Source organism: Amphichorda felina (assembly GCF_050947745.1).
Source record: "Amphichorda felina strain 45539 chromosome Unknown scaffold_1, whole genome shotgun sequence".
In the NCBI taxonomy this organism is placed as follows: domain Eukaryota; kingdom Fungi; phylum Ascomycota; class Sordariomycetes; order Hypocreales; family Bionectriaceae; genus Amphichorda; species Amphichorda felina.
Window position 1 is genome coordinate 1,401,473 of NW_028145049.1, and position 19,554 is coordinate 1,421,026.

Sequence of the window (19,554 nt, forward strand, 5' to 3'; positions counted from 1 at the left end):
CAGCGACACCGTGAGAACCCCCACCCCCATAACGACGAATATCAGTGCCTCTACATACAAGTCTACAAGGGAGGCCACGTCGACGAAAATGGCTTCCATGTTTAGCCAGAACCCGGTCATGAACGGGCCCAACTACTCCTACTCCGACGTCCCCCAGACCAACAACGGCGAGCCTCGCCAGCATCGCTTCAACCCGTAAGTCGGCCTGGGACGAGCCCGGACCATCATCTTCTGACCATCCTCCCAGATACTCTGACAATGGTGGCTCCACGCTAGCCATCTCCGGCGCCGACTTCACCATCATGGCTGGGGACACCCGACATACCAGCGGCTACAGCATCAACTCCCGCATGGCACCCAAGGTCTTCAAGATCGGCGGCACCACCTCCGACCAGTCCGACGCCACCATCGTGCTCTCCGTGTGCGGCTTCGCCGCCGACGGCAACGCCCTGCGCGACCAGCTCGACACCATCTGCAAGATCTACCGCTACCGCCACAATAAGCCCATGTCCGTCAACGCCTGCGCCAAGCGCCTCTCCACCATCCTCTACAACAAGCGCTTCTTCCCCTACTACACGCACGCCATGCTTGGAGGCCTCGACGAGGAGGGCAAGGGCGCCATCTACTCGTACGACCCCGTCGGCAGCTACGAGCGGGAGCAGTGCCGCGCGGGCGGCGCCGCGGCCAGCCTGATCATGCCCTTCCTCGACAACCAAGTCAACTTCAAGAATCAGTACATTCCCGGGAGCGGGACTGGCCACGAGCTCAAGGAGAGGGAGCGTCGCCCTCTGTCGCGGCCGCAGGTCGAGGTTCTGGTGAAGGACGCGTTTGATGGAGCGGCGGAGCGTCATATCGAGGTCGGCGACAGCCTGCAAATGATGATTATAACGAAGGATGGCATTGAGGAGACGTTCTTGCCTCTGAAGATGGATTAGACTAGAGGTAGGCGGAGGACAGGTTGATGTAAAACCACTGATCAAAATACCAGTTTATGAAAGAACTTATGAAACTCGACGCACCCACTCATCCTTGAAATATTGGCCACAACTCTGACTCACGCTTCCGGCGTCTCCGCTACTATGATTTGTTTTTTATCATGCCGACCCTTATAGCGATATGGAAGGGCAATCCTAGCCCTAGTTGCACAGCAGATAGTATCACGGTACGGGCCTAAGGTGCACTTGTATATATTAGAGACCACTTCGGTTCCTACTTGCTGGGACAGCCGGCAGCTGTGGGCTCAGAATATACCTATATTGTGTCACTGGTGGGTTGTCAATCTGATGTAGGTCCCGACTCTGTATCCAGCCCAGATATAGATGGTTGTCATACAGTCTCCTCCACGAGAGAGGGCTGCATAAAGCTATTTATTATATGCTTAGTGGTAATATCAAGCATCTCATTGACGGTGCACTAAATTTTCAATAGAGAGAACACAGACAGGGAGGGCCCATAAGCCGGCTGCTCTCGGATATCTCAGCACCCTTCCGTCTGGTGTTGTGGCAAATTCAGGCGCTATCAGAATCGAGACAGCATCTGCTCAAAATGTCCCCCCCCCCCCCCCCCGGGGGCGTATCAACCATAGGTTATCCAAATCCGGCATCTATACGGAGTAGCATGCAGTTTCATGTTGGGGGCTAATCGTACTACGGACGCCCCGGCGCTCTTGTATATGCGGAACTCCCAGACTCATGTGCCTGGGGCTCTATGCTCGTACGGCAAGACTGGCTTGGGATGTTTCGGGATTTTGCCATCTCTTACGCGTCTTCTAATTCCCATGTGATCCTTTACATGGAGTCGAGTGGCAAGAGTCGTTGTGAAGCTCTCCAGTCCAGTGACCAGGGAGGGGAATTGGAGATCTCCATGTTGCCACTACTTATGTACAGGCTACAGAGACCTAGCATCACATACTTAGTGCCAGCCAGCCTGATTGGCCTTTCAATTACGAATAGTACTTGACCAGTCAGACCATTTCAAGTAAATGCCAAATCTCAACGCCCGTGGTCCTAAAGCTTTCATACCCCAAGAACATCCGGCACGGCAAAATAAAGCCAGTAGTGGCGGTGATGGTGCTAGTAGCAGTGATGGTACTTATCTGCTCGAGAAGAGATCTGACAGCTAGGGGTCGGGCAAAAACTTCCGTATGGCCGACTACTTAGAGCCGAAATATGTAGTCCGGTCCCAAAGGAGCTTGCTTTGATGTGGCTGTGAGCTTTGGTGGAAATTGGAATGAACCCTCGCCACCGTGCGGGGAACAGGGTTACCTTCCTTACCCTCGCACCTAGTACTCTTATGTAGATCTTTCCAATCCCATAACCTCCCTTCATCAATCATTCGCTTATCCACGTGGACCCTGGTTTCGGTCCCAGCCGGTGGGTTAGGCAAAACAGAGAGAAGGGCCTCGTAGCTGGGCATCAAGAGGCAAATCAGCGGCTGAGTTCTAGGAGGGTGTTTATATTCGTAATGTCGTGGCTTGGGGGACTACGTGTGAGGTTTACAAGGAAATTGTTGTAGGAGCTGCAGCACATAACATGAATGATCGCTGGGACAGTCTCCCAACTAAGACGTGGCTGACCAGCTGACAGGCTGATCAATGGCTGACCAAATGACTTATCCTTTGAGTAGTACGAGTAGCAACTGACGGGGAAACCCAGTTCGAGATCAAAGCCAGCAGAGCTGCGAAGTACGAGTTCTGCGACGGGGTCAAGAGAGTACCACTGCTGGTAGTAATACTAATACCCTACAGCGAGCATAGCCAGACGGCTTCCCCGTCTTCGACACCTACGGGTACCCAGGCCCTTTGACGAGTGGCAATATGGCCCTGCAAGGTAGTGAATGAATTAGCACAGCGGCACGTTGGTATGTATTGTCAACAAGATCTTATTGGGTGCGTCGAGAGCATGCCTGCACCATTATGTTGGTCCCATGATGTTGCACATACTTGTCGACAACCCTTTCTCTGGTTGACGGGCCTTGCACGTAATCACTACCCTGCACCATTGTTCCACTAATGAGGACTCAATTGGGAGCTTTCCGGATAGTCGCCGGGGCCATAATAACTCAGTTGCCATCGGGACACATATGCACAGTACTATGCTATGGTACATAGTATCCATGCTTTTGTATGAACGCTGTTCGCATCTGAGCAATGTGGTAATCGAAATTGTGATTGATGTGGCGTTGAATAGGTAGTTGTGGCGCTCCTGGTCCTCGGCCGGTGGTTTCAGGCTGCGACGGCTTCAACGTCCCTATTGAGGCTTGTACCGCGGCATAGCTTCCATTGTCACTAATATGTACCTACTGTGGTCTCAGGGGACCATGGAGGCGGCGGGTTCAAGCTGTCCGTCGGTGCTTGGATGGATGTTGTTTTCCAGTGCGCTATGTCGTCATAATAGAGCTAGGGCGCCGGGGTTCGGCAGGCAAGCGGGCTGGTGGGGCAGGTGGACTAACAGGGCGGATATCCGTACATCGAAATGATCGTCATCTGGCCGGGTTGCTTGCGAGGTGCGGAAGCGGCCGTGAAGATGTGTAGGTAGCATCCATACGTACGTATGATATACCCGTGCTTACATACGTATGAGTCCGTGGCACCTCGTTCTGCCCGTGCCCATGGGGACCTGGTACTCGTGCTTGTACTATCAGCCGGGGCACCCATGTAAGCTGCGCTGTAACTATCCAGCGGACACGTTCAATGCTCCAGGGCTGTCCGATTCTGATTTGGGCGGGACTGACTCCGAGAGACACGCGCGAAGGCGATGATATCATGCCCAGCCCCTCGCATTCTTGCCCTGTAGTGTAGAGTTAGGAAATGGAGCCAATAGTGGTGCTGTTGATAGAACGGAATAGCCACATGTCCAATTAGGAGATGCATTGAAACGCAAAGAAGATGGAGCTCCAAAAGTGGCAAATTCGTTAGCATGGAGATTGGAGAACGCCACGGTTCGCAGTGAGGAGGAGCCTCTGACGCTGTGGCTGCCCCCCCACCAGTTGCCATTGCCTGTTTGCGAACCTGTACCTGGGGGCACTGTGAAGGTGGGTCTTTCAACAGACACATTTGAGGCAGGAGCTGCTCAATCCACCCGAGGACCGTATTACATGGCCGTGACTGGAAGCTGCGAGTTGTACATGCGTACCTAGTAGTAGCAAGCCAGCACTGGGAAAGTAGCAAACTGGCATAATCTCCACATCGAAGGGGAGCGCTCCTCTTTCATCCTCGCTACCTGACGCTTGTGGGTACTTGTCGCACAACCAGGTCTTGAGTGAGGCAAATGCGTCTGGAACGAACTTGCTACCACACGTCACACGTTTGACTAAACACTAACGTTTGATGTTGCTGCATACCTTAGCGTACCTGGGACTATGGTGTGTGGTGCAGAGCAGCGATGACGTAGTCTCCTTGGAGAAGGGCACATATTAGCAATTGCCCAGTCCGCAGTCAATGAATGCAATCCTCGATCAGGAAATGGAGATTTTCGGTCGTGTCGGATTGAGAGGTGCCGATCCCCCCAGGGCCCTTGACTTGCCGACTTTGATCCCCACTACTCCAGCGAACGGCCCACCACGGTCACTGGGACTCACTCCAAGCGATGATGCTCTCACTGTACGAATACTACTACTAATATCCGTAGTACAGTAATAGTAGCAGTGCGTACCTACTAAGGTACCTTACTTAGGGGGACTTTTAGGTTGTATCCGTAATATGTAGCTCCCGCTTGCGCTATCCCGACCCGAGCCATAAGGCATTGAGCTCGGGTTGGGAACCCAGGCCGTTGTGGCTTCGGCACGGGGACTTTCCCCCTTGGACCAGTGGCAACTCCAGATCTTCGGGTTACATCCGGGCTGGTGTCCGAGAGTTGATTTGCCCGCTTTTTGTGGTTGCCAAGTTACCCACTTGAACTGCCGCCAACTACGCTGGGAGTTCCTGCAAAGACTGAATTGGCTTGGGATTGCTGTGATTTTTTATTTTTATTTTTTTTATTAAAAAAAAAAAAAACTCCTAGTAGAGTATGTGTAGTGCTATATAATCGATGACTTTTTCGGGCTGAGAATATGACATCGGCTCGCGCATCGTTGGTGCATCGTGTGACATATGAGTACTACCTCTGTACTGAACTGGGTTGCTGGGGCCCACAGGCACTTGTTGCTGACCAACTCAGGTTGTAAACGTGGGGGACTGCTCTTTCCAAATAACATTTATACCGTCTGGTAACCTTGGGAAGCTCGGATGCTGCCCCATCTGGTAGATAGCACGTGCTTGCTGTGGAACACTGCACCTTAGCAGTGCCAGATTGGGCCACTGGCATGTCACCAAGTGACCAAAATGCCAACATCCCACTTTTCATTCCCCGCCACGGCGCCAGAAGCTGCTTGGCCAATTCGTTTCCTAGGGTCTTCCACCGAGCATCTTCGGCACGACTTGACGACGTAGTGCGAGTACGTACTACTGCGAGGTACTCTGTAGTCCTGCACCTCCAGATAAGTACTGGCTAGTATCAATATTGTGGCTGACGGGGCATACCAGATTGGCCGGTTAAACCCCCGACCAACCAGCATCTTCCGTGGCGCTCTCCCTGACCTCTGCCTCTTCCCGTTGCCCAGCCTTCTGGACCCTGGAACAGGTGGCGAATTACGGATAGACGTTGACAAGTCGTCAAGTCACCGGATGAGCTGCTCCGTCCACTCCACCCCGTTCCACCCCTCAAACCCTGGTCTCTGCCGTCAAGGTGGGATTGTGGATATGCTGCTCGGAATCTCATGTACGCAAATCCCAAACTCAACGACCCCCAACTACACACACCCCAGCATTCACCTTCTCGGACGCCACGACCCTTCGGCGCTAGGACCCTTTGGCAGGACAGTCGCACAGCTCGCGCTCCCGAAGGGGTCCATTGGCACAAGTGACATTTGTGTACGAAGTACGTAGTACTACAATCGTACATCAGTTAGCCTCCACCTGCCGCCCCAGTTGGATCCTAATGGTTCCAGGAACCCTTGTTGGCCAAAAGTTGGTGGTTGTCACTTGGTTGACCAGACTTGAGCCACTGGTCTGTGGGACTATCTCCTGTGCCATGCAATCAGCCACTCGTAGCGTTCCCGAGGCCCGGGAGCCCTGCGGTGGTCATCGGATGGTGGCTTTTGGCTGGGATCCATCACGGCGTTGTGTATGTACCGTGTACGGAGTACGAGTACTACTTGGTTTGCCTCCCATGCATTCTCCAGACATGGGTGGGAGAATTTGCCGTCTTTTGTGTGCCCTCCACCCCGGAGTCTGGGAAAGCCGGACGTCATCCTCTATTCTAAGGCCTTCACTCAGCTCTTAGAGCTGCCTTGCCTTGTTTTGATCCTGAGCCACCGCCTTCATTGCCAAGATCCTGTTTTGTTGATGGGCGAGTGTGAGGAGAGGTTTAAATTTCTCCTTCACCAGATCACCCCGAGACGTCAAGACTGGCATCGGGGCTTGAAGCGCTGTGACTTCTCTTGCCTCGACCACGGCCACCCGACAGACGTTGATGGCACCTAGATGATCCGCCGGTGACCTTTAAAACACGCCATAAATCAACCAAGGCCTCGTCCCTTCAACTGGCAGTTCCAGTTCTACAGACATATTGGAGCTGTTAGCCCATCGAGTCGGGCGAACCCACATCCTGCGGATACGCCCCAATCCATCACTTAGCACAGGGACTGTACCGAGAATTGGGCTTCGACCCCTGCTTGGGCCCCTGTGGCGACTTCGCATTGGCTCTCCAGCACTGGGAATTTCCTGCTTGGTCAGGAAGACGGGGTTGAAGAGACGTTGAGGTACATGCAAGAGCTGTGGGTAGAAAGAGGACGACACGACAAGGACAGTCTCGTCCGGCCTGGCCACAAGTCACCCCGGAATCCGTTTGTCAGGGCTTCGAGACCCGCCGCCCGACACAAGTTACCTTACACAACCACCTACCAAAGGTTCCTTGTCCATACCTACGGGTACAAGCCACAGCGACCTGCCCCGATACAAGTCCACAGCTTCTTCGCCTTAAAATAGCTTACCCACCTGTGGCGTCCCAGGGCAGTGGTTGAGTGGCAAGTCCTTGCTTTGGATTGGGTTTATCTTCCCTTTGCTTAAGGCTTTCCTGCCTGCCCTTTGGGCTGAGCTGCCTCCAGCCCTGGACTTGCCTTGAACTTTGGCTCCTTTCGAGTCGGTGGGATTGAACTTACCCTTGCCCTCTTTCGGTCGCTCCCTCTCTTCGAGTGCCTCCCAGCTAACGGGCACCGAAGCTAACGCGAGGACAAGACAAACAGCCTACCGGCTTGGTAGGTCTTGGCCGGCCTTCTAATTATCACCATCATCGCCATGGGTGGTGAACTGTCGCCTGTGGTGCCGATCGCGGGAAAAGCCGACATGGCTCCTCACAACCCCCCTGGCATTGCTGGCCCGCCTCCTTCGGGCCATCCCCAAGAACAACCACAAGCTCCCGAACAAGACGAAATTCCACCGATTATACAGAGCCAGCCAGCTGCTCAGAATGCCTTTGCTGCTCAGCTTGACGTAGCATCTCCTCAACAGCCTGGGCGTCAAGGCGCATACAACATGGTGCCGGTGGCCAATGCTCTACCCCAGGTCCCCTACCGAAGTGCACACTATCCCTCGGGCAGCCAGCAACGGTACAACCCAACGACATCACCGCATATGATGTCCCAGATGCCGCAGATGCCCCAATATGGGCCTTCTCACTCGATGCCCATGGTAAACCAGGGCTACTACGGCCAACCCCCGCCGCACATGCCTCAATACTACGGAGGCGGGCACATGTCGACCACGCATGCGCAATCCTCGATGGCCCCCCGACAGAATGTGCCTTATTATCCGAATCAGATGGTAATGAGCCATTCTCAGACACCCTATTACTATCCTCATCATACTGCGCAGTATCCCACTTCCAACCAAGGGATACCGAACAACATGGCTCCTCACGGGCAGTATATGCCTGGGAGCCCAACGACGGCGACCGATCATCGGATTGCGGTACAAAGCCCCGATTTGCAGCAAAACGGACAGTTTCAAGGTGGGTTGGCACACCAAGAGTTGATATCAGTTGGAGCTGAGGCAAATACGAAAGGGTTAGATGGGCCTCAGAACGCTGTGCGTGGGCCGCCACGGAAGCCTCGACAGAGTGGTAAGACTTCCTCCAAGAAGAAAGAGTCTTCCATGACCCGCTAATAAATCTTTTTTTAGGGCATGCTCTTTGGGTTGGCAATCTCCCCCCGCAGACTGATTTGATGAGCCTCGTCCACCATGTTTGCAAAGTAGCTCCAGGCCTGGAGTCCTTGTTCCTCATTTCAAAGAGTAATTGTGCCTTTGCCAACTTCAAGGACGAGTCAACATGTGTGGATGCCCAGCAGAAATTGCACGACTCGAAATTTCAGTCTGTGCGGCTCGTCAGTCGGCTCCGAAAGAGCACCGTCGAAGGCGCTGGAGGAGCAACGGCACCAACTGGCCCGTCAGCTGTCAACTTACCTCCATCTGCATCAAACGAGGATGCATCTAGCGCCTCCCCTTCTGAAGCGGATATCCCGAACCCACCTTCATCTCAAACACCACAACTGAAGTCTAATAATGCCGGCATCAACGGAACCCAGCAGGACAAGTTCTTTGTCCTGAAGAGCTTGACTGCCGATGATCTTGAACTCAGTGTGCAAACAGGCATCTGGGCGACTCAATCTCACAACGAAGAGACGCTCAATAACGCATTCAAGGTGAGTATGGCTTGAATTGATTGAGGATTCCAGCTTGGGGAAAGCGGGACTAACAGACCTTCAGACTGCAGATAATGTCTATTTGATCTTCTCGGCTAACAAATCCGGAGAATATTTCGGCTACGCTCGCATGATCTCCGAGGTCAACGAGGATCCGGAAGCAGCTATTGAATTTGCTCCTACAGCACAGGGAACGGGCGATATGGATCTTCCCAAGGCGATACCGACCGAAGCGACTGAACATGCACCCAAAGGGCGGATCATTGATGATTCGGCAAGAGGCACAATATTTTGGGAGGTGGAAAGAGATGATGTGGACGGGATGTCCGATGTTGAGAGCGAGGTCTCGAGCAGCAAAGACATTGAGGGGGAAGATGAACCATCCAAGACTTGGGGTAAACCTTTCAAGCTCGAATGGTTGTCGACTAACCGGCTCCCCTTTTATCGCACACGGGGGCTACGAAACCCTTGGAATTCGAACCGCGAGGTCAAGATTGCAAGAGATGGAACAGAGCTTGAGTCTTCAGTTGGCCGGAGGTTGATTGGACTCTTCAATCGCTTGCCAAACCCAACCCAGTATGGTTCAACAGTGAGGCCTCCCATGGGTATGGTCCCTGGATATCCACACATGCGACCGTATGGACCTTGAGCCTCGTCATGGTGCAAAGTTGTGGACTGGGCGAATAATTTGCCCAAGCTAGCCCACGATCTCCGAACTAGACGGCCAAATCTACGATGATGATGGCTGGAACGAATCCTGGAGCTCTCTGCTGGATGTCCCGAGAATGATCACCGGGAAAGCACTTGGGGGCCCATTTGGATATCGGATGGTTGATATACACGAATACTATATACTATACGCTTACGAACACGAAGAAGCGAAAAACAACCGAGCAAAGACATTGCTCCTCAACAACGGCTACTCTGTGGCTTGGCCCATATTCAACGTGAAGTTAGGGTGATAGGGACCATGTGATTAAGTGGAAGGGGAAGGGGGCCCGTTTTCGTTCACTGAGCGTGATAAGGAGGGCCATAACCTACCGCTTACACCTGTGGGATGCTTCGCGTGCCTCTACTGAGGTGTGACTATCGAGTCTTCATCGTAACGAGTTGGCGATCCTTCATTGGCGTCATGATGATATGAGTCGGATCGTGATGATTGTGGGCTCCCGGCGTTGCTATCAGGCACCAGACATCGAATCGACCATTAAGCTAACAGATGGCAGACGTCACTCAGAGTGCGAGGTAAAAAGGACGCAGCAAAGATGTGGGGATAGTCATCGAGAACTGGAGATGTACTTCTATGTGACGCCCCTTCTCTGCAACAGCGAACTCCCAAGTCCCATTACGTTCCGATCATCAAGCACGGGAAACGAGCTGAATCCGCGAACCACTTAGGAGCTGTTTAAGAGCTTAGTGTCGTCATTAGCCACGGTGTGATATGGGGTTATTGAGGCAATATAATCAGATATGGGTTGGACTGTGGGCGACACAGATGGGCTAAATCCAGCAACATGAAGGGCCATACTATTTGATAGACGTCATGTTGCACCGGCAGAAAAGCAGGGGTGTTGTTACCAATGCACACCTGAGTACCAAAATCGAGGGTACCTTATTGTCGTGCGTGGTTGAATGATAGCCGCTTATGTAATGGATGCAATGAATGGATGAAAAAGAGCCTTGATTTTCTACAAAAGAGATACGGCAGATTATGCCTTATTTATAACTAATTGAGCAGACCTTTTGAAGCCATCGTGCGATCTTATGCACCCTTATAGCGTTCTCAATGAGCGGTGTATTTGAACCGATCTCAATAGGAACAATCAGGGATATCTGGATCGCACGATCGTTGAGGGCGGTCGCGATCCTCTGCATCGCGACGCCAGTGAGCGTAGGTGCCTAATTAGGCTAGATCAATTCCACGTGATTCCACACTTATCCTACCGGTGAGAGTGGTGCTTTGCCATTTGGCACATGCCGCACATCTAGTTACAAATACTCCGTACAATACTCCGTACTAGCTAGGTAGGTAGTAGGAATAGCTTGGCCAGTTAAAAGGGGTGGGACTAGTAAAGAATCCGGTGTTCCGTAGTTTGGGAAAGAAACCGGTGAGAGCCAAGAAGGTTTATTTTGACCTGGTGTGCAAGTACTGGGTGATTTCCACCCTGGTTGGTCTTTTTTGTCTCCCATATCTAATCTGCCCTGGAAACAAAAAAAAAAAAAAGGGACTCCGTAAACGTTGCCTTGAGGGGCCAACCGATTACATAATGTCGTGGTGCTGTGCATGGGCCACCCACAGTTACATAGTAGCTCTGTGTGCATCACCACAGACTGCTAGATTCTGCTGATCCACGACGTTTGGACCATCATTGAGGAGAGAACCTCAACTTATCTCGAATTGGTCTTGATTTACTGCCAATATTGCTCAACGCGAACTAACCCAGGTGCTGTCGAAGCCGCGCCTGATGTGACTTGTTCATTGTTTCTCTTAGCATGTTCCTAAAGCGGGAAGTTGGCTAGTTCCACGTTGTGGAAGGTGCTGGAACCTTCCACCATCGCCCAGCCGTTTCACGCACCTGCCAGCGGCGTCGTGGTGCTTGTTCAGCATGAGTTGCCAGGCAGTCATGACAAACACGCAATTACCATGCTATCTGGATGCTTCTGTAATTTACCAGCAGGTTCAGTCCTTTTCTGAAGGGAGCGTGGGACATACTCAGCGAACCCACGGGAAGCCGCCACCATGGTGCCCCCTAGGTATAAAGCACCAACTTCGGTCCTCGAGACCACGACTATCCTTCACTTCACCGCAGACTCATCACTGAACAACAACTTCCATAGAAGAAGCCAGCCTTTCTACAACCAAATCACTCACTCTTGAAGCCTACTCACAACCCAATCCACCTTACACAATGGCCTTCTTCCCGCGCACTTTCTACAACACCAACCACGACTCCTCCTTCACTCCTCTCTTCCGCCTCCTCGACGACTTTGACAGCTACTCTCGTCAGAATGGAACCCACAATGGACGCCGCTCTGGCCTGCCCACCTGGCAGCCCAAGTTTGACATTCGCGAGACATGCGAGAACTACGAGCTCCATGGCGAGCTCCCAGGCATGGTGAAGGAGAATGTTCACATCGAGTTCACCGACCCTCAGACCATGATTATCCGTGGCAAGGTCGAGCGCTCCTACACTGCCGGCACTCCACCAACCGGCCAGGTGGAAGACACCACTATGAGCGGCGCCATCACCGACAGCACTGAGGCCACCAGGGAGCGTCGCAACTCCCACAAGGCTACCGTTGAGGACGAGGCGGATGCTGAGGCCAAGGAATCTGGCGAGTGGGAAGACGTGGCTGAGAAGAAGAAGACGGACGAGCAGAAGCAGACCGCCCAGCTTGTCCGGAAGCCCGCTGCCGACAAGGCCAAGTACTGGCTTACCGAGCGCAACATTGGCGAATTCTCCCGCAGCTTCAATTTCCCCGCCCGTGTCGACCAGGACGGCGTCTCTGCCAGCTTTAAGGACGGTATCCTCAGCGTCAGCGTCCCCAAGACCAAGAAGCACGAGGTCCGCCGCATCAACATCAACTGAGCACAACACACTCTTGTTTCTGCAATCACGAGCCACGACTCCTCTTTCACAGTGGAAGTTGTAACAACACAACAATCATTATTGCAAGCAACGGCGTTTTGGAATTTGATCGATGCATCGTTTTAGTCGACGGACTAGTAATCAGAGTCGGATCCAACTGATTTTTGCTCGGCTGTACAGTAGTAGCGCAGACTATAATTGAGAAAGTTGAAACCCATTGCGATTTTCCCAGTCTCTGAATGCAAGTCCTCAAATGTGAACTACGTATGTCTCTTCGTAATACTGGTACATAGTAAGATGATGGAACAACCTGGAACACCATCATATAAGCCGACGAATGTGTCACGTGAGTTGGCGTCTTGTGGGCGGCAATAACTGGGTACCCCACGACGCGTCTCACCGCGACAAATCATCAACACGCACGCTCTCCGATTGATGGTCAACGCACCGCCCTCTTTTCATCTAAGTTCATCCCAAAAATAGCTCTAAAAGCCTCAAACTCTATTTAGGGCAAGATGAGTGAAGAATACGATGAGGCTCAGATGGGCGAGGACAGCATGACTGGCCCTGGCGCGCCTACTCCGCTCACAGCTCTCGAGGTAGGTTCCTTTACTTAGCCGCTTCCAGTATACAAGACTCATACTCTGGATTCCAGGGGATTGCGGGATTAACGAAACGTGACATTCAACTCGTCGTTGCCGGCGGCTACAACACCGTTGAGTCCGTGGCGTACACGCCGCAAAGGGCGCTTGAACAAATAAAGGGTATCTCTGAGCAGAAGGCTCAGAAGATTCTCACTGAAGGTAGGTTCCACTCGCGATTCTCCCCTTTGAGGACGCTAATACTGACGCATGTGTGGTTGCAGCGTCTAAGTTGGTCCCCATGGGGTTCACCACGGCGACAGAGATGCATCAGCGTCGGAACGACCTCATCTCCATCACGACGGGATCCAAGAACCTAGACACCCTGCTTGCTGGTGGCATCGAAACTGGATCTATAACGGAGTTGTTTGGCGAGTTCAGGACTGGCAAGAGTCAGATCTGCCACACGCTTGCCGTCACCTGCCAGCTGCCATTCGACATGGGCGGCGGCGAGGGTAAGTGTCTATATATTGATACCGAGGGTACCTTCCGACCGGTGCGACTTCTCGCCGTCGCCAACAAATTTGGACTGTCCGGTGAGGAGGTCCTCGACAATGTGGCATATGCCCGTGCGTATAACTCAGATCATCAGCTCCAACTCCTCAATCAGGCGGCGGCCATGATGTGCGAGACCCGGTTTTCCCTGCTTGTTGTCGACAGCGCTACTTCTCTCTACCGCACAGACTTTTGCGGGCGTGGCGAGCTGTCGAATCGGCAGACTCACCTCGCAAAGTTCATGCGTACCCTCCAGCGGCTGGCAGACGAGTTTGGCATCGCCGTTGTCATCACAAACCAGGTTGTGGCCCAGGTCGACGGTGGCCCTAGCGCCATGTTCAACCCGGATCCAAAGAAACCCATCGGTGGCAATATCATTGCCCATGCCAGCACAACGAGAATCAGCCTGAAAAAGGGCCGTGGAGAGACGCGCATAGCCAAGATTTACGACAGCCCCTGCTTACCCGAGGCCGACACTCTGTTTGCCATTAGCGAGGAGGGTATTGGCGACCCTGCTCCAAAGGACGTAGAGAAGGATTAAACAACTGGAGTTGAAACATGGGAGCGTGCGGAGTAATGAGATGATGGGATGAGGTATAGCGGTGTCAATGTTGCATGGCTTCCCGGTGTTATGTGGGTTACATACTTTATAGCTGTGAGCTTTTGCTAGTCTTAGAACTGGACGAACTAGACCTGTATCTGGGGCTCTTACGAATTGCAAATACATTCCAATGAACAAATTTTTATCTCCAACCAAGTGCAGTGATTAGCGGTTAAAGCTGAGGGGAAGTTGCTTGTTACTGGGAAGTTGTTTGAGCTGATTTCCCCTTTGGGTTAGCGTAGAGTTGATGGTGAAGGTGAGCGGCGTCTTGAAATTCTGCTGGGCGGCAACAACGCGACGACAAAACAACGACCTGGTAATCGAACACCACCCTTCGCCCACGCAACGAACCTCGCATCCACCAATTCGCTTTATGGAGGCGAGATGGGTTCAGGCGAGACGCAGTATCTCTTCAAAGAGACCCGCTTGAACCTCGAACCTCCCTCGCCCTCATCCGTCGTTACGGTCCGGGTCCCTGCCTCAAGCAGGTCACGGCACATCGATAGCGTCGAGGACGAGACCACCTTTCGATCGAGGAACCTCGCGACCACTTCATCCATCTACCACCGACAGTGGCACGACTCGCCGCGGAGCTTCCTCTGGCGCGTGCTAGATGACGCCACAACCCTGAGCCTGCGGGCCGTCGACGTCTGTCGGCGGGACAAGAGCGTACCAGACGCGCCGCTGGTGCTCAATTTCCAGTTTGCGACCCCGATTCTCCCCGGATGCGTTGCTCTCGCCGACACGAAGGAGCACGATGCGCTGTGCCTGTTTGTGCTGGACCAGGCCCACGTGCTGTGGACGTTTACCTTGCGGCCGGACCTGTTCAGGAAGAGGACGGCGGTAGACTCCAGTCTGTCAGACGTGGCTAAGCGCCATGCCCCGAAGGGCCTGTCGTTTAAGCATCCACATCGGATGGTAGCCATCTCAGCGAACGTGTTGCTAGTGACGGTCAATGACGGCGGCATGATGCGCTTCGACAGGACGGTGCCGGACGACTGCAAGTCTGCCCCTCACGCTGTGCTAGTTGGTGCGGGACTAATCTCATTTATAGCCTCGCACTCTCCGTGGAGAGAATCCTTCTTCAACGTTCAGGGCTGGGCCCAGAATCTTCGCAGCCTGCTCCCGTTCCAAGGGAAGCACACCGTCCGATACGGCAAGATCAACATGGAGTACAGCGCAGCCACGGCCGTCCAGGTGACCTCGCTTGGAGTTGAAGGCTGCCTCTATGCGGTAACGATCTGCCTCGATCACCGAATGCGCATTTGGAACCTCGAGGACGGACAGATTTTGCACACGGGCGATATTCTCGATGTTGACAGACCGCCGCAGGAGGTGGGGAGGTGGGCAATCGACCCGTCGCAGTCCAACCTCCTTCAGATTGTCGGAAGAAACCGTGGGCAGAGGATATGCGCGACATACTCGCCCATAGGAGCTGGCGAGTTCAAGTTCTGGAAGATCATCGCCAAGGACACCCACACAATCGTCGTGGAGGATCTCTTTCCACGGATCCCCCTTATTCCCAGGACCCCATCCTCGTCAGACGTCTGGACATTGGCAGATTTTGTCCTGTCAAGCCCTGAGGAGGACGAAATCAACCTGTGGACACTCTGGAAGAACAACATGACATACAAAGTCCAGAGGCTCGCACTTGAGGGTAAGAACATGGCGCGGACCTGGAAGGACAGCTGGGAAGGGGTTTTTGCCGGCACGAATGACTGGACGCCAGACTCATCGGGGCCATGCGACCCTACAGATGTCACGGAGAAGTGGCTTCAAGCTATCTTACAGCCAGGGAGGTTCACCAAGGCAACGTTAAGCACGGCGCTATCCATATACGAGCAAGGACTGGGTGCCTCTAAGGAAGCCACCAAGGGCCGCGGGATAGCAGAAGCCATTTGCAGTGTTCTGGGATCCACGGCCACTCTGGAGCGAGGAGCATCGGGTTCGGTGGATTACGAGCAGTTTCGATCCACCGGCCAGACTCAGTGGCGTCGATTCTACAGATTATTACTGGAGCTAGACAGGCAAAGAGGGGAGGCACTTGCCCTCGCCGTGGATGCAGACTCAGATATGACATGGGTTGTTTGTGCTGACATGGTCTCGGCCGTCAGAGAGTGCAGTTCCTTGGAGGCGCTGTACTACAACCTGTCGGCGCCAGCGTCAGATCAAGCCAACCAAGCTGCGCTAATCCAGTCGGCACTGGTCTTTGTCGACGGGTTCTCGGACAACTTTCTACAGTCATGCAAAGCAGCGTTGAGGCCTGAGCTTTTTGAAGAGTCCTCTAAGACGGACCTAGAGCGCATACAATACTTTTCCGACAAGTCTGGGTTCTGGCGCGGCATCACGGATGACGACTGCGTCCAGGTTGTGAAGGAACTGGGAGACAACTTCCAGGTCGTCACGAATCAGTTGTATAACGAGGTTCTGGGTCTGGTGGCTGCGCCGACCAACGCTCAACGCCGGGACCTGCTTCATCCACTGAGCGATTTCGGTCGCAAGTTGACTGTCAGGGCTGTCCAGGAGAGCATTGAACTGTACTGGAAAGTCTGTTTCAGCCAGCTCATCCTCCTTGTCCACATGGAGTTCGAGTTCGACAATGAGGAAGATGCCCTCCATAATCGTGTAGATATTGGCACCGTCTACCGCCAGCTGGTCGCCGCCTTGCGCCGACTTGAACTACTAAAGTGGCTTGCGAACACCGAGACATCGTTGCCGGGGGTCAAGGGGGATAGGACCACCTCAGCTATTCCAACCAAGAAGGCTGCAGAAGACGTTCCAGCGGTGACTGCATTGGAGAGCAATGTGGGACATCTGCTTGGCTTCGGGTCTATTAAAGACGAAGGGCTTTCCCTCGCCATGACTGATCTGGTGTCGAACCTCTGCGCCCCTGACAGCGATATTGAGATATCGCCATCACTGATCCAGTGCTCTCTCATCCGACAGGACAGGCCTGATCTGGCTTTCGATCTTGCTCCCTTCTGCGACCGGGAGCCGTTTTCTGTCTACGTTCAAGGGCGTGTCTTCTTGGCGCTCAAGGACTTTGGTCCTGCTGCTATCAACTTCAGGAAAGCGGCCATTGGGATGAGTAAGTGTGAATACAACGCCGATTTCCCAGCAGCTACTAACTCTTCCCAGGCACCGAGACTTTCCGATTGGATAGGCACAGCAGTGGTCTTCTTGACGACACGGAGTGGAACTTGCTAAACAACGGCCTCGCAAAATACTACTCTCACATCGTGGCCCTGTATGAGAGCCAAAGAGCTTACTCTTACGTGGTCGAGTTTGCCAGGCTCGCGATTCAGTTCTTCGGACCCAAATCGGATGGCAACCTTACCAAGACTGATATGCTGAGCCGGTTATTCAATGCCGCTGTGTCGACGTCCCAGTTCCAGCTAGCGCACACAACCTTGCTATCACTCCAGGACAATGCTCTGAGGCATTCGTGTCTGCGCAAACTGGTTGACAAGATGTGCGAGACATACCACAACCTGGAACTAGTGGCCCTGCCTTTCCCAATGATGCAGCAAGAGGTTGATGAAATTCTGGACCAGCGTTGCAAGAGTGCGATAGACGTTGTGCATGGTTTCCCATTCCACCAAGTGCTGTACGCCTGGAGGATCAGACACGGCAACTTCCGCGGAGCGGCATCAGCTCTTCTGGATCGGATTCAGAAGCTGAAGCTGGCCGGCGAAGGCGACAAGATCACCGGGGATGACATTCTCGACACTGCTGTGACGAAACAATACCTGCTTCTCATCAACGCGCTAAGCTGCGTCGACGCCAAGCAGGCATGGATCTACGATGAGGGCTTCTCACGCGAGCGCAACGGTGATGCGTCAAGCAAGAGGAAGGTGGTTTCGTTGGCGGACATCAGGAAGCAGTACCAGGACGAGCTAGATAGGATTGCCGCGATTCAGAACAACCAGTTTGGATTCCAGGCAGACGATGTGATGGAGATGTCATGACGGGGGAGCAAAATGTAACAAGTAGACTACGCAGCATGTACGGTTTCGTTGGCAAAGCTTTGCAGGGCTAGATACCTCGGGAAAAGGCACGGGGTCATGAGGGATCATCATAATTGATTTGTTCTTTGGCGTCTAGGGCATAATGATCCCGAATAACTTTGCTTTCCGTCTTTGAATCCGAAACGCCGGGTCCTATGCTAAACATGGAGAGAAACAGAAACACCAACACGAATATTGACAAAGCTCTCGCCAGAAATACACACGCGGCCGAGGACCTTCTATGGCGTGGCGCGGCGCCATCATGCTTGCGCAGCAGCGAGCTTGTTCTCTGGCGGCGCTTGCAGCGCCTGGGTGTTGGGGCCACCGATTTGCTGCGCGTCGGGAGCCTGGCGGTAGAGGATAATTTCCGATTGCTTGAAGTATCGGCGGGCATCTAGCGAATACGGGTCAGCGGATTGTCACAGGCAGCTAGCCACTTTACGTGGGGGCCGGGAGACGTACCCTCGTCTATCAGAACCAAACTAAGGTAATATCTCGTCGAGAACTTCTTGTTAACATCGCGGAATGTGGGGGTCAAGTCGAAGCCTCCAAGGAACAGGCGGATAGGGATGGTCTCTCCCCTGGACGGCGAGCCGTCCATGATCTCAAAGCGCACCAGGGTCTCGCTCTCGTTGTACTGGTTGGGGGCAGCGCCGGTGGTCTCGCGGCGGATGATGGACAGCTCCATGTGCTTGATCTTGAGGCGTACGAGGAGGAAGTAGATGCGACCGACAATGACATCCTTGAGGTGGTACTTGGACTTGGAGTACTCGAACTCGATATGTAGGCAGTCCTCGATGCCAACGTCCATCTTAATGCTGCTGTTGATCTCTGGCGGGATGCGGTAGCTGTAGACCCAGATGTCCTTCTCGCGGATGACGTCGGCCATGCGGCGCGAGACGGTGACGCGGACAAAGTAGCGCAACTTGACGTTGATGCCGTTGTACGACTCGTACTGCTTCTCAACGTTCTTGAAGTTGAAGTCGAAGGTCTGCGGGTGCTGCAGCTCGCCGGGGGCGGCGAGCTCCTGGTTGAGCGAGAGAAACTCGTAGTGATTCCCGCGGTCGAAGAACATTTCTGGAGCAAAGGGTCTCAGCGCCTCGCGTCTTCTAGGCTTTCTCGTTTTCTCCCCCGTTCTCCGCGCGTCATCGCCATGGTGGTGTGCGTACCTATTGTGCCGATGAACTGCACCTTGATGCCTGTGTGCTCCAGACGCTTCCCATCCTTGGGCCGGACGGTAACCGCGCCCTTGACCGACTCGCCGTCCATAAACAGAGGGGCCTTCTCGCGCCGGTTCTTATCGAGCTTGACATCGACCATGGAGCGATCATCGGTGTCCTCAAGGACAATGTCGATGTCGACAGGCGTCGAGAAGAAGTACGACATACTGGGCAATCGAGGACGAAATGTCTGTGTGGCTTATCGTCGTCGCTTGCGGATGCCGTGCAATTGGGGCCGTGGGGAGCCGTTGTCGCGATGGGTTG

The 19,554-nt window shown here is 53.5% G+C and overlaps 6 protein-coding genes across 6 annotated transcripts; 5 read left to right on the forward strand and 1 right to left on the reverse strand.

The window, feature by feature from the left end:
• Positions 1 to 88: 88 nt before the first annotated feature.
• Positions 89 to 935, forward strand: PRE7 (proteasome core particle subunit beta 6; the record flags this gene model as incomplete). Its single annotated transcript, XM_083189943.1, has 2 exons — positions 89 to 195; positions 248 to 935. The coding sequence occupies 2 exons, from the start codon at positions 89 to 91 to the stop codon at positions 933 to 935; spliced, it is 795 nt and encodes a 264-aa protein (XP_083053802.1).
• Positions 936 to 7,942: 7,007 nt separating this feature from the next.
• ACO1O0_000445 (YT521-B-like domain-containing protein) lies at positions 7,943 to 9,385 on the forward strand (the record flags this gene model as incomplete). Its single annotated transcript, XM_083189944.1, has 3 exons — positions 7,943 to 8,045; positions 8,297 to 8,736; positions 8,801 to 9,385. 3 exons carry the CDS (start codon positions 7,943 to 7,945, stop codon positions 9,383 to 9,385), a joined length of 1,128 nt encoding a protein of 375 aa, XP_083053803.1.
• A 2,260-nt stretch (positions 9,386 to 11,645) lies between these two features.
• Positions 11,646 to 12,326, forward strand: ACO1O0_000446 (HSP20-like chaperone; the record flags this gene model as incomplete). Its single annotated transcript, XM_083189945.1, has 1 exon — positions 11,646 to 12,326. One exon carries the CDS (start codon positions 11,646 to 11,648, stop codon positions 12,324 to 12,326), a length of 681 nt encoding a protein of 226 aa, XP_083053804.1.
• A 515-nt stretch (positions 12,327 to 12,841) lies between these two features.
• rhp51 (recombinase RAD51) lies at positions 12,842 to 14,003 on the forward strand (the record flags this gene model as incomplete). The annotated part of the gene is made up of 3 exons (XM_083189946.1): positions 12,842 to 12,925; positions 12,982 to 13,129; positions 13,192 to 14,003. 3 exons carry the CDS (start codon positions 12,842 to 12,844, stop codon positions 14,001 to 14,003), a joined length of 1,044 nt encoding a protein of 347 aa, XP_083053805.1.
• Positions 14,004 to 14,447: 444 nt separating this feature from the next.
• Positions 14,448 to 18,031, forward strand: ACO1O0_000448 (nucleoporin Nup120/160-domain-containing protein; the record flags this gene model as incomplete). Its single annotated transcript, XM_083189947.1, has 2 exons — positions 14,448 to 17,151; positions 17,202 to 18,031. 2 exons carry the CDS (start codon positions 14,448 to 14,450, stop codon positions 18,029 to 18,031), a joined length of 3,534 nt encoding a protein of 1,177 aa, XP_083053806.1.
• Positions 18,032 to 18,330: 299 nt separating this feature from the next.
• On the reverse strand, positions 18,331 to 19,456 carry PEP8 (retromer subunit PEP8; the record flags this gene model as incomplete). Its single annotated transcript, XM_083189948.1, has 3 exons — positions 18,331 to 18,464; positions 18,533 to 19,147; positions 19,240 to 19,456. 3 exons carry the CDS (start codon positions 19,454 to 19,456, stop codon positions 18,331 to 18,333), a joined length of 966 nt encoding a protein of 321 aa, XP_083053807.1.
• Positions 19,457 to 19,554: the final 98 nt, after the last annotated feature.